Genomic DNA, 14094 nt, shown 5'->3' on the forward strand with positions numbered 1-14094 from the left:
AACAATAAGCGCGCATTTTGCCAATCCTTCCACCGTGATATTGTAAATCGCATGATATGGTATAATCGCGTACCTCTTCATTTGGGACAAAATGTTTAATGCATTTTCAGTTCGATTTCCCTGGTTGGACCCAAACCAGATTTTCTCAGATGATCAAGAACTTCCAAAGTTCCTTCTGTACTTTCACCCTCGAGCAAGAGCAACACATGGTATGTGTCAATAGTAGGGTTGATGTCTTCCTCTAACATCCGAGCTAATATATTTGATGATACCCTCCGAGAAATTGGGTTATCAAGTCGGACCTCATGGCATTTCATTTTTGGAATAAAAGGTTAGCGATTTATATTAAAGATCCCATTTTTATGAAACATATTTTTTCAAGATTTTATTGGAGAGGCGAATGTTGTCCAAGAAATAAAAAATTCATAAACAACAGGCATGAAACGAAGATTTAATTTCCACCTGTCAATCAAAATGAGTAATGTTTGTTGAGTATCCCTTGTAGTTTTATAAAGCTCATGAATTAAAGCCCAACAAGTGCTGAATTTCTTATGGTTAGGTATCTAGCGCGCTAATTTGTGTCCTGAGCTTTCTTGACTCTTATATAAAACAATAATTTATTTTAATAATATTTTATGATTTTATCCAATTTTGACATTTACTTTATCTATGTACTCATGCAAGCTGTATAGATAAAGTTCTTGAATATACAATAGCTACCATAAGGTCTGCCTCTCAACGTGAGATCTTAAAACTCATTAAGAAGCACACTGTATATTCTAAATTGGTTTCTAGTCGATTTACTCGTCTAAAATAAGGATAAAAATCACTTGAGCTTGAGAATAACATCTGTGATGTAAAAATCATGTTTCATTTGTAAGGGCATGAAGATATCCATGCATACAAATATGTGATCATTTGACGATACACTGAACAACCCACTTTCGGACTTTCCAAGTGATTATCACTTATCGAGTGGAATAATTCTCAAGTATGGTTGCACATCATTAGTCATTTAACCGAGGACAACGTAGAGGCTCTACGCACTTAGTATGCACTTTGATCTGTTTAACAACTCCATTTAGGGTCATCAGATAATGAGGTTGGATGTAGTTTCGAAATACTTAAGATTCAATACATTGTAGTTAGGGACTCACCGCTCACCTACGAGTGAAGAGAAAAGTGCAAGGCTAGAAAAGAATTCAAGTGTCATTATTGTGGAGGTCTAAACCACTATAAAAGAGAATGCAAAAAAAAAGAAGAAAAATAGAAGGAACGGGACAAATTCGGAAGAGAAAGACACAACTACAGCTACATCTGATGGAGATATTATCATTCTTGGTAATGATGCATGTGTCAGTATATCATACCAGCAACCCGATTGGATTATTGACTCGGAATCTTCATATCATATCACTCTACACATATATGTTTGTGTCCTACTTAAGTGGAAACTTTGGCAAAAGTTAGAATGACCAATCAAGGTTTGACAGAGGTCGTTCGTATGGGGAACATTTTCTTAGGGACGTATACAAGGTGTCATCTCATTCTCATATATGTTCAACATGTTCTAGATGTTCGACTTAACATCATCTGTACAGGCAAGCTTAATGATGATGGTTGTTCCAGTCACTTTTGTGAAGGAAAATGGAAACTCGCCGAAGGATATCTTATTATTGCTAGAGATATGAAGCAAAATTCTCTTTACCTCATGCAAGCAAATATATCCAATAGAAAGGTTAATGCATCGACAAAAACCTCCTCCATTGAGTTGTTGCCCAAGAGACTTGGACATATAAGCCAAAAGGGAATGAAAATTTTGGTTATGAAGAAACTCCTCCATGAAGTATCTGGTATAAATTCGGAAACATGTGTTGATTGTTTGGCTGGAAAACAACTGTTACGATTAGTTAATAAGAGTGAAGTGTTTAGAATGAGGGTTGAAAAAAAAAAGCGACTTTTTTGATATATTTTTCAAATATGAATAAGTTTTTTGAGAAACTGATCCTGAAATTTTGTCTATCTATATCAATCAGTTAACTAATGATAGTGCAGAATTAAACTGAAGAATAGATTGAATATTTTGGCTAGTGTATCGTGATAGCTGAATGAATAAATTTGATGCACACGAGCATATTTTTATGGATGTTCAGAGACTTCAAATGCTCATACGTCACCCCTTCTATCTCAAGGATAGGAATTTATTAAAAGACATTGATTAATTACAATGAAACGTAATAACCCACTTCATTTGGACTTAAACAATGTCAAATTGAAACTCTTAGCCTTTTTTTTCACTTATCAGTTGATAATTGAATAGCTCAAATAAGTATCCTGAATGCTACAAATAAATCAATCAAGTGTGAGCTTGAATTTGCGATTTGCAAACTGAATAGAAAGTTGAAAATAAATCTCAATTGACTGGAAAAATGATTGAGCTTGTAGTTCTTTAATGGCTGTTATTTTTCACTAACTTCTTCAAGAACGAACTTATCAGCTATTTATAGTCTTTGATCCCAATGGTCACATCGAATGAATTAATTAATGATATCTATTGAGTCAACTTTTAGTCCATGTAGACAACATTTTTCTGACAGAGGTACGAAGTATCAGATTGATGCGCGCCGTCTGTTCTGTTAAGGTACGGAATGTTAGTTTGTCTGCTGAGATTCAAACTTCAACTGATGACGTGGCTTAACTGATTAGGAGTCAAATTGGTCAACTGATTAGTTCAGTCGGTCTATATTGAAAATCAGTTCTAACTGGTTTCTTTTCAGTTTGAACACTTCAATTCAGTTTCCAGTAAAGCTATACCACTTCTGCAAATAACGCCTTCAGTTTTGCTCTCATTTCTGGTATCAGTCAGTTTGTCAATTTTCGATTCATCAGTTTGAGACTTTATTAATTCTTTACAAAATTTTAGTTTATTTACTTCTGTTCTATTTGGTCCATTAAGTTTGATAAGTCATCTTCAATTCTGATATCAGTTACGGGCATTCAGTTCAATTTAATGTTCAGTTTGGGTCTTCAGTTATGTTACTGATCAGTTTTTCAAACTCTGGAACTGATAATTTCCCAACAATTTCTCTTTTTTCGGTGTTTGACAAAACTTAAAATTTATTAATTGTTTATCTGAAATTTAGATTATCTGATTATCTGAAACTGATTTGTAGATAAAATAAATCTTTTGAGACGCAAAGGTTCATACATAAATAAGAATAAACTTTTCATTAATTTTGAAAGAGGTAAGTACTTATTCGTATAAACATTTCAAAATAAAAAGTTACAAATAATAAGTTTCCTTAGACCGCTAACTGATATCAGACAATGTTTACTGTTTAGCTCTCTTGTCGACTGGTCTTTTGAACCTTTGTTCTCATATATGCCCGAGCTTTCTATGCCATAACATTGTTAATTATTCTCCTGAACCAATCGATGCAACAGCTATTTCCGTCTTAGATTTGTAGCAAAATTTTCCGCCTTCATAACCACAAGTGCACCCAATACAATTTTCATGATCTCGTTCTCGATACAGGTTTTGCACCCGATATCATCCAATTGTCCCAATGACAAAAGATTTTTCATCAACCCCTTCACATTTCGTACTTCTTGTATGGTGCGAATGGTGCCCTCAACATTTTTATTTTGATAGTAGTGAATCCAACTATTTCTAATGTATGATCATTTCGCATGAATATAAATCATTCTGAGATTGGTTCTTACTGAACCATTCTCTCTGAGACGTCACGTGCCACGTCACTCATGAATCCATAATCCATTTGTCACAAAATTTGTGTCTACATTCTGCAACTATTGCTGCTTCGCTAAATAATATTTCACCACCGCCTGAAGTATTATCCACATTTCCTCGAGAACCTTCTCGATATACGTACACTCTTTCTTGAAGTGTCTTTTACTGCCACATTTAAAACAATAAATTTTTTTCTTTTTACTTCTTAACTTTGATCTACCTCTTCTTTGGATCCCACTGGAGTTACGGTCCATAAATCTTCCTCTTATCATCGGTAAAGTCTCTGTCTACTTCGAAGTTATCAATTTGTCTTTCTTATTCTTGTGTCGGCTTTCTCATACGAGAATCACAGTTAAGACATCATCGAATTTTACAGAGCCCGTAAGGATGTTATTGGTTAAGTTGATGATAAACTGATCATATGAATATGATAGACTTTGAAGTAGAAGTTTTGCACGTTCTGTTTCCTCTATTTTATGCCTCATAGAGGTGAGTTGGGCAAATAAAATATTTAGAATGTTGATATGGTCATCCATCGATGATGATTATGTCATCCAAAGAGTATAATGCATTCTTTTAGGAAAATCTTGTTGTGTAGTGACTTCACCTCATACATTTTTATCAGGATATCCAGATAACTTGTCTTTTTATCTCAAATATACTTTATGGTACTTCGTCTGCTATGGTCAAATGTAAATTGGTAAAAACATTATCTTTTATCTCATTCCACTTTCTATGTCTATCATTTTCCCTCAATCTATCTTCACACCAAGCAATTCTCCTTTCTTAAAACTGTTTGTATCTTTATTTTTTACAGCATAAAATTGCTCTCGTTGAACTTTGTTATCTCGTACATGCCCACCATTATGTCTACAATAATTTAGTAGACTGCATCCGGTGTGGAAGATCAGTCTAGGCTACAACCAAATAGCTTACCTAGAATTTTAAGAAATTTTAAATCAAGGTTCTTATATCACTTCTTGGCCCCCAGGTACGGCATCTTGAGATAATAATATGAAAATAAAATATAAAATTGGACACCTAGATGTACGTGAAAAACCTTTAAAAATTATTATGTTAAAAACAACAGGCAAGAAAAAAAGAATTTCACTATAATATTTTATGGTGTACAAACACTCACTGTCTTTCCAAAGAAAACATACATTTTCTTAATACAAGAGAACAAACATCTCACAATTATCATAAAACTAAGCACTCAAATGCTATGGGATGATAGAAAAACTCGAATGCATACATTACACTGAGAGGATGGAGCTAAATAGAGCTCCCTTATTACTGTGAAACGCGTTTTCACATTAATGAATACGTGTTTCCTTCATTTGTCAACAAGGCTGCCGAAAACCCGAAAACTCCGATGTATAATGATGACAGCCAACCATCATCATTAATGCGTTTGTCTGTTACTACAATCAAAGTACCTAATTTGCCGACAGATAACGCATAAGTGATTAGATTACTCCCACTTTCATAAAAGTCAACAATATTAGGTTCGCAAAATTCATCTATAGCATACGGTTAGTTTTTCCTTTTCACATAGTCAATACTCACCGCCTTCACCTATCTTCAGCCTCCCTGCCACAGGGTAGAAGGGTACCAGCACACGACCAAGTGCCTCCTTGAGCACGGCCGTGTCAAAGAAATCATCAGCCACCCCCGTTGGATTGTAGAAGTAAATGCTGGGGACGTGGTGGTTGGTTGTCACAAGGTCAACATTAGAGTTCCAAAGAACGACGCTCCGTCTCTGCCGCCGGCCGCAACAGCTCGGTATGCTTCACATTGATTTTCATCATGGGGATGGATTTGCATGTGAGGAGAGCATCATGAACTCTACAGATTTATTTAATGGCTGATCGAATTCTCCACGAATACGAGGAAATGAAGCTATTTATTAGCCGCAAATGATAAGAATAACTTATCTTTATATAAAAAAAGCATCGTTTGATATTATTATACTCAATATTTATATAAAAACGTATTATTTGAAATTATAACACCTTAGGATCTATTTGAATCGACGGATTTAAAGTTGGGAATTTCATATTCATAATAACAAATTTATTAGTTTGTTTGGAAAAATTCACAAATTCTAAAAATTTATTTTTGAATTATTATGGTGAATTTTAAATTCATCCAAACGTAGAGTAATTTCAAATCTTTTTCAAATACTTAAGTGTTTTTTTAAAAATAATTTAATTTTAAAAAAAAAAAATTCAAAAATAATGTAAAAAAAAAAAACATTTGCAAAACTACTGCAATTCGCGCTTACGGAGCACGGACGCTGCTCCAGAACCAAGTAAGCGATGGAATATTTTAGCGACGGAATATATATAAAACCGTCGCTCAAATTGAATCAGCGACGGTTTTTAGGTGCTATTCGAGAACAATTAGCCGATCTAGATTTACGAATTATTCTAGATAATTCGTTGGTAGAATGGAAAGAATTAGGGGAAGAAGGACCCACAGGAAATGAATGGGACGATCGAAAGGTTGGAAGAAGAAATGATTTTTTGGTTAGACGCATAGAATTAGCTAAGCATTTTCTTCGAACAAATATAGACCCAGAATGGACGGTTTTGTGTCTATTACCAGTTCTCATGGAATCAGCGACGGTTCCTCAACCGTCGCTACTTAGCGACGGTTTTTGAACCGTCGCTAAATGCCGAAATATCTTTCTCCCGCCCAGCATAATTGTATCAACAGCGTGCACATGTACGCCGCGGATAATCTTGAACTTTCAACGGCTTGCAACTTTGCAACGTGCAATATACCCTGCGAAAAGAGAATTTACGCGCTGCGAAAAGCCATTTTTGTTGTAGTGAAGATAGAGAAAAAAAACAGACAATAAGTTTATCAAAAAATAATTTTTTTCAGGAACCTCTACTATTCAACCTAGTTTTTTCAGTGATTCAGAGATGGCTGACTTTGGTTTGTTTGGTCAGCAGGATTTTAAGACTTCGTCTTGGTCGAACATACACAGTTTTACAAATTTGCTTAATGTTGGTCCGCAGCATCTTGTACATGACATTCGACCACAGAATGATGTTGAGAAAAATGAACAACATTCAATTGAGATATCCCAGTCTTGATGAATTTATTGTTTGTTTTTTTCTCTGTCTTCACTACAACAAAAATGGCTTTTCGTAGCGTATATTGCACGCTGCAAAGTTGCAAGCCGTTGAAAGTTCAAGATTATCCACAGCGTACATATGCACGCTGTTGATACAATTATGCGTAGCGTGTGAAGAGGTAGATATTTCGAATTAGCGACGGGTTTTGAACCGTCGCTGATTCCATTACAGCGACGGTTTTAAACCGTCGCTAAAATTACCGTCGCTGATTCAATTTTAGCGACGGTTTGTATATATATTTCGTCGCTAAAATATTTCGTCGCTTACGTCTGCTCCACATGAGCAGCGTCCGCGCTCCGTCAGCGCTGATTGCAGTAGTTTTGAAAATGTTTTGTTTTTACATTATTTTTTAAAAATATTTTTAAAATTAAATTATTTTTAAAAAAAACCCTACATATATGGTGATTCCGATTGAGAAAATTAAAGTCAAATAAAGGAGAAAATATGGAAAGGATGATCATTCAAACATTAATTTATGGTAGAAAAAAAACAAATAAAAAATTTATATTAAAAAAAATAAAAGCAAATAAGACGATACATCTAGAGATGTAAATGAATCAAACCATTTGTGATCTAATCGAAGTTCGATTCGATAAAAACTTGTTTCACGAGTTAACAAGCCAAATATTGATTTATAGATTTTACACTTTACTTACGGAAAATGTAGAAAAATCTGTTAAATTTATTTATTAGAATAAAATTACAAATTTTATTCAGAATATTATATTTTTCTCAAAATATATATTTAGTTGTTAATGAATTTAATGAATATTTAAATTTATAATTTATATTTATTAAGTTCGTTTAAGTTCGAAAAAATCTCAAATAAGCTCGTGAGTCATTAATGTATTCGGTAAATATAGTTCTAGCTGAGCTCGCTTATAAACAATTCAAGCTCAAACATTCAAGAGTTCGATTCGATTCGACTTGATCACATCCCTATATACATCTTTTCCATTTTCTTCCCAGTATAAATTTATGATTATTTTGCGGTCATACCCCTAACTTTATTGTACTTCGCTTATTACTCCTGAACATTTGCCTTATATTATTTTTGGCATTGACGAATAATGCTCTTCTTTAGTTATTTTTCCATCCATCTTTTCGGATTTTTTTTCAAAAAATTCAATGCACGAATGCCTATTTTGCCCTTGCTTGGTCAAGATTATTTTTCTCGCAACAATATAGCCAATCGTTTAATATTTTAATTTTTTTTTAAAAATATTATATTTCCAAAGTAATCGAGTAAATTATATACAATCTTATTGTGAAATCTCAAAAGAGCTAATAACCCTTTGTGAAAAGTAAATATGTGTTTAACCCCCTATGTTTTTTAAATTAAATCTCGTATAAAATATTAATATGATTCTAACCTCGACTTTTTTTATATATAAAATTATTTTTCATCGTATTTTCTGTATATAATTCAAAATTGATTGTATATAATTCAAAATATAATCAATACAAATGAATATAATTCAATTTTTGTTGTTTTATTTTTTAGTTAAGTTGGTGTATTTTACATTTATTTATTTGATCATTTTATAGTGTCATGATGCAGAAACTATTACATTTATTATTTTAATTGTAAAAATATTCGTTGTACAATTTTAATGGAATTTCTATACATTCAAACATATATATATATAATATGAATTACACGTTGTCGGAAATATTAAAAATGGATGCACATAAGATTATCAAGTTAGGTGTTTTGAGTTTCTTTTAAAAAAAAACATAGTGGGTTAAGCACTAATTTATTTTTAACATATAAAAATAAAAAATGTTAATTTAGAGACGGTTTTTCCAAAAACATAGCGGGTTAAGCACTAATTTATTTTTAACATATTAAAATAAAAAAACGCTAATTTAGAGACGGTTTTTAAAAACCGTCGTTAAATTGAATTTGCTTACGGTTTTTAAAAAATCGTAGTCAAACTACCACGGTTATTAAAATCTTCGCTAATCGCTACATTTAGCGACAATATTTCACATTCCGTCGCTAATATAGAGACGGATTACATAAAATCGTCACTAGAATTAGTGACGGAGGTAATCTTTTGTCGCAATATTAACGACGGAATATTAATAAATAATACCGTCACATTAATTACATAGTTACGGTTTTTCTAATAATTTTGTAACTAATTGGGACAAAATATTTTACAACCTAAATTTTGTTGTAATTTTGAATTTTGAAAATTAGATTCAAAAAACCGTGGCTATAATCCATCGCAAATTAGCTACGGTTTGTGGAAAAACCATCGATAATCGCCTAATTATAGCATCTGTTCCACTTCATTTATTTCAGCGATTTTCGCAATTTCTCTCTGATATAGACAGGTTTTTGCTCTTTTATTTTTCCCCTAAATTTCTTGATTTTTAATTACTATAACTTGTTTTTTTGTTTAATTTTGCAGATCTAGTTCTCGACTTCAATTTTCCAGGTCGCACTTCAAAAATGTTTTTTTTTTTCATATATAAGTTCATAAATATATATATGAAATATGTTTTGGAAATATATAGACAGATGCATGTGTATATCTGTAATATTTAACTTTTATACATATGTTAGATGTGTACACACAGTATAAAACTTTCATGCCACATATATATTTTATTGTTAAGATATATGTTAAATTATATTACTTTATGTTATATTATTCAATTTATGTAATATTTAATTCTATCTTAGATCTAACTATTATATATAGATAGATGCATGTGTTATAATATATTTATTTATGTATGTTAATTTGATAAAAATTTATAAATTTACATTTACTATATACGTAGCTATATATGTATATAATTTCGCATGCAATTTATATAAAAATCAAATGGTAAAAATAATATTCCACTTGAAAAAATTAATCACCAACTAATCATATTAACGCGCGTATAGTTCGTGAAAATTGTCATATTTTTCAATGGTATAAACAACTTAAGAGTTCCCATAGGGTACTACTCAAAATCTACCGACATTAAAAGGATCACATCAATTTTTTCACACACATGAAAAATTAAATAACCACTTTCAGTAATTTTATGAACTCTTAGAATCTAAAGGATCGAACATGGCAATAATATTCGAAGATAGATCGATGAGGAGCACCCAACTACTGACTACACTACAAGGGTACCTGAACTTGTTGAATTCGTAGTATCATGGATTGCTCCATATCAAAATTACACGAGTTGTCTTATGGTTGTTCTAACCCTTCAATCCGAATTAAATTCTTGGAAAATATGATTAGAATGTGATACAATGTTTTATGCGATGTCAATCTTGCTTTCCATGACTGGGAGATATACGCCCTCTGCTGCTAACCAAACGTTATCAGCACGCTTTTCTCGGACACCACAAACCTGAAGATGACATGCGACTATTAGAGATGCTGGGTGAAGTAGATTGATTATCTACGAAACTTTATTCGATGGTTCTCGACAGGAAAACTGGCTAGCGGAACTTATTGCTACCATTCGATTCTTACCTCTTGCTGACCACCAGCTATACGGGTATATTTCTTGTCATGACTGTGCAGGTATCCACCGGTGTCTACATGACGAAGTCTTACTCTTTGATCTTGCCTCCAAGTCTTCCCACTTCCCTCGATTTCGAGGCTAAAGCACAATAAAGAAAAAATGATCAGCACGTTTTGCAAGAATATCGAAGGATGAACCGTTGGAGATTTATAAAGAAAACCTCACCTCCAGTAATCGCCAGTATCTGACTCACCGTCAGTGCCAAAGCAGCTAACCTAAATGTTTTGCTTTTATGAGTTCTTATATTACGAGAATGCATATAAACCACATTCGACAATATTAAAGAGGCAGCCTATTAGGAATAATAATATTTTTATCTGTTGAAAAAGAAGAGGATACAATATTCTAACAAAACTGCTCATCTGTAAGGTCAGATTTTGTTCTGCTGCCCTTAGTTGTTAATTTGATTATGCAGCACAATCGAGACTACCATTTTCTGCATCAACAAGTTCAAAATGCAGTTCTGTGTTTTTTTATGCATGAGTTCACCACATACAGCAGGAATGCTATGGGATCCCATTAAATGCACTAAATTCAGTGGCTAGATTTTCTTCCTTTATGCACACATCATAAATATGGTTCGGCAAGATTCTTGATTATCCTCACAAAAAGATGAGAAGCATAGTTTTCAAAGGCGAGCTTCTCTTGCCTTAAGGCGAGAGGCGCCACCAGGCGAGGACCGCAGCGATTCACTAAGGCGAGCGACTAGAACAAGGTGAGGCTTTAGTGAATTTTTTTAATTACTTGTTTAAAACAAAAAGCCCAAACCCAAATCCTAGTAACACAATGATCCACCGCTGGAATCAGAAGAAGAGAATGTTGAACAAAAGAACAAGGTGAGGCATTTACATCTAAAACAACTAGAAAAAGAACGATTTCATTTGGATGAAGAGGAAGAAGAAATTGATATTGATAAAGAAAATTATGAAGACTAAGAAGAATACAAATCCGAAAGTTCTGGGGACTCTGATTGATTCGATGGAAAATATGAACTTGATTTGGATAATTAAATAATTTTAATCATGTTACTTATTACCATAAACTTATTAATTATTTTTTGTTTTGGGTTTCATTGTGACTTAATTATTTCATATTTTAATATATTTATTCTAACATAAATATATTTTTTTAAAAAAATAAAAAATGTGTGCTTTGTTTCGGTAAGGTGCGCGCCTCGTCTAGTGCCTCGGGCTCCATGACCCTTGTCAGGCTCGGTGCGCCTTGCGCCCTTGACAACTATGATGAGAAGGGAGAATCTCTCTATTGTTGTTTAAACCAGTTTATCGCAAAGTCATACCTTTTAAGCAATCCTCACTAAAAAAACTTCATAATCACAGTTATAAAAATGACAAACTCAAATCCATACTTTATGACAGATCGCCCCATGCCTAAGCTAGTCTCGAAGTAAGTGAGCTCAAATTCAAAATAATTGAAGATTGTATAAGATAATTATTGGCTGCTTCATTTACAACAAAATGCACGAGGACTGGTGACAAAAAAATATATGATATGCAGTTACACAGCTCCGAGTGCAAGAAAATAATATAGAGCCGGAAGCACATCAAAGTGCATCAACTTCATATAGCTAAAGTGTGAGGCGGAATGTGAAGTGTGTGACTTATTGAATTGAGCTGTCCTTAAATATAATAAAAAAGAATATAAAGATTAGAAAGATTGTCCGTCACATGTCATATGACGCGTGCTTTACATACTATTGATCAACAATAAAACAATGATTCATCAGCTTATACACAAAATTAAATTACTATGGTCTTGCATTTCACAATAGAATCATTGTCCCAACGGTTAAGGTGAACTTAAGGGATGCCTTGAGCATTTGAAGAGAACCGAGGCTTGTGCTTCACAGTCAAGGCATGCACTTAACTGAAAAGTGGAGCCTCGGCCTGAGTTTAGGCCCAAATGAGGAATCCTCACTACTTGAGGTTGGGTGCAAGGCCTTGGGCTATAAATTACTTCCAAGAAATCTTTGGAAAAACCCATGCATACTGACCTCTAAATTGCCAGATATGGGGGATGCGTGCAAGTGGCTGTGCAACCATTTCCTAGTCCTCGTGTGTTGCAGCCTTATAAGGCTTCCAAGTTTGATCGTGTCACCTTGTTTTGCGTTGGAATCTGGTGTAGGCCTCACAATCTTCAAAGTAAAGCAATGATATCAATTAAAACACTAATAAATTCCAAAAGATCGGATACTTAGATAACACATAATAAATTATATGGAATAACATGAATGATGTAACATACCCAATAGCTGTTAGAATCATCAACATTGGGGAAACCAGTAACAGATTGCTGCCCACTGCCAGACCCATAAGGTACATCATGAGAATGCAGCCGAAATTTTGTTCTCTCATGCATAAGCTTTATGACAGAGCCGTAGGTAATCTGCAAACAATTTGAGAACGCACAAAGCCGTTAAAAGAACCATTGAAACCCAAAATAGAATGAACCTAAAATCATATGGCCACTGCCAAATACATATATATACATAAAGACATATCACTAACTGATCAAATCAGATCCTCAGCCCCACTTACACAATCAAATGCTAATCATAAATTTGGGAAGAAATTTTCAACCAACTAGCTGGTACAGTAGTTGAATTCTTAATGGATTCACATAATATAGGGTGGTAGATGAGAAAAATCGCAGAAGAAAAGAAATATAGGAAAACTCAATTCAAATTGAACTGAGGTATATTTACAATTATTTTAACTGAGGAATCAAACCCCAAAACAAGATTTATATCCCGACTACACGCCTCCAATTCGTCCCCAGAGTCCCGACAATCAACCAACTACATCATCCCACCATTAACTATTCCATGAGCATGCAATTAATTTATACCCAACCTATGCACCAATATGAACGTTATCAAGGAATCTAACGTATGATTTGATTTTTAAATTGTGTTGAGTTTATTTATATATAATCGCGTTTGAAATTTCAGAAAAAACGTGATCAATCACCTGAACCCCTTCGGAAGCCGCGGAAACAGGAGTGGATGCGTAGTCGGAATCCAGTGTGAAGTATAGGAAAATCGCCAGTGCAAAAAATGAACAAGCCATGGCCAGCAACAGCGCCACAAACCAAGACCTCAGCCAAAAGGGAAGGTTGTCGGAATCAGACGACAGATTAACGGACTGTCTGTATACTATTCTGGTCGGATCCGTAACAGAGGACGATGCCGCGGGTTTCCTGCGAGTGAGGTTGTGTTGGCCGGAAGGAGCCACGGTTGGATCCTCTAAACGACGTCGGAGCTCGATCAGATCTCGCAATTAGGTTTCCACAAATAAATTTTATTGTTTATCGAAGAAAGAATTTTACCATTCGACGTGTCTACAGCCAATGGATGTTTTCCATGTGGCAATGTCCTGACGTGGATAGTTACCATTAGCTAGTTGGGCGCGTCCATGCTAGTTTTAGTTACATTTAATAAATACTACTCCATCGACCTTTTTATAATTTGTTTGATTTAAATATAAATAAATAACAAAATATAATTATAAAAAATAACGAGTAATTATATTATATTTTTGATATAAGAATAAAAAAATAAATAAATAAATAAATAAAAAAGACTCAACTAAAAATTGAATCTATGACTTATGCATAAAATATGATGACTCT

General features: G+C 33.7%; 1 protein-coding gene across 1 annotated transcript; it reads right to left on the reverse strand.

The window, feature by feature from the left end:
• Positions 1–10023: 10023 nt before the first annotated feature.
• Positions 10024–13754, reverse strand: LOC140960196 (stromal cell-derived factor 2-like protein). Its single transcript, XM_073418352.1, has 6 exons — positions 13434–13754; positions 12709–12849; positions 12458–12598; positions 10612–10661; positions 10395–10524; positions 10024–10269 (listed from the first exon to the last, which is right to left on the reverse strand). Exons 1-6 carry the CDS (start codon positions 13530–13532, stop codon positions 10174–10176), a joined length of 657 nt encoding a protein of 218 aa, XP_073274453.1. The 5' UTR covers positions 13533–13754; the 3' UTR covers positions 10024–10173.
• Positions 13755–14094: the final 340 nt, after the last annotated feature.

This window comes from Primulina huaijiensis, chromosome 15, assembly GCF_012295235.1.
Source record: "Primulina huaijiensis isolate GDHJ02 chromosome 15, ASM1229523v2, whole genome shotgun sequence".
Taxonomy (NCBI): domain Eukaryota; kingdom Viridiplantae; phylum Streptophyta; class Magnoliopsida; order Lamiales; family Gesneriaceae; genus Primulina; species Primulina huaijiensis.

Bases quoted from the DNA above. Each gene is read 5' to 3' on its own strand.
- LOC140960196 (XM_073418352.1), bottom strand. From the start codon at position 13,532: ATGGCTTGTTCATTTTTTGCACTGGCGATTTTCCTATACTTCACACTG. The intron at 12,850-13,433 runs GTGATTGATCAC...AATTGTTTGCAG, and splicing joins CGGCTTCCGAAGGGGTTCAG to ATTACCTACGGCTCTGTCAT. The intron at 10,662-12,457 runs GTCAGTATGCAT...CAAAACATTTAG, and splicing joins CCATATCTGGCAATTTAGAG to GTTAGCTGCTTTGGCACTGA.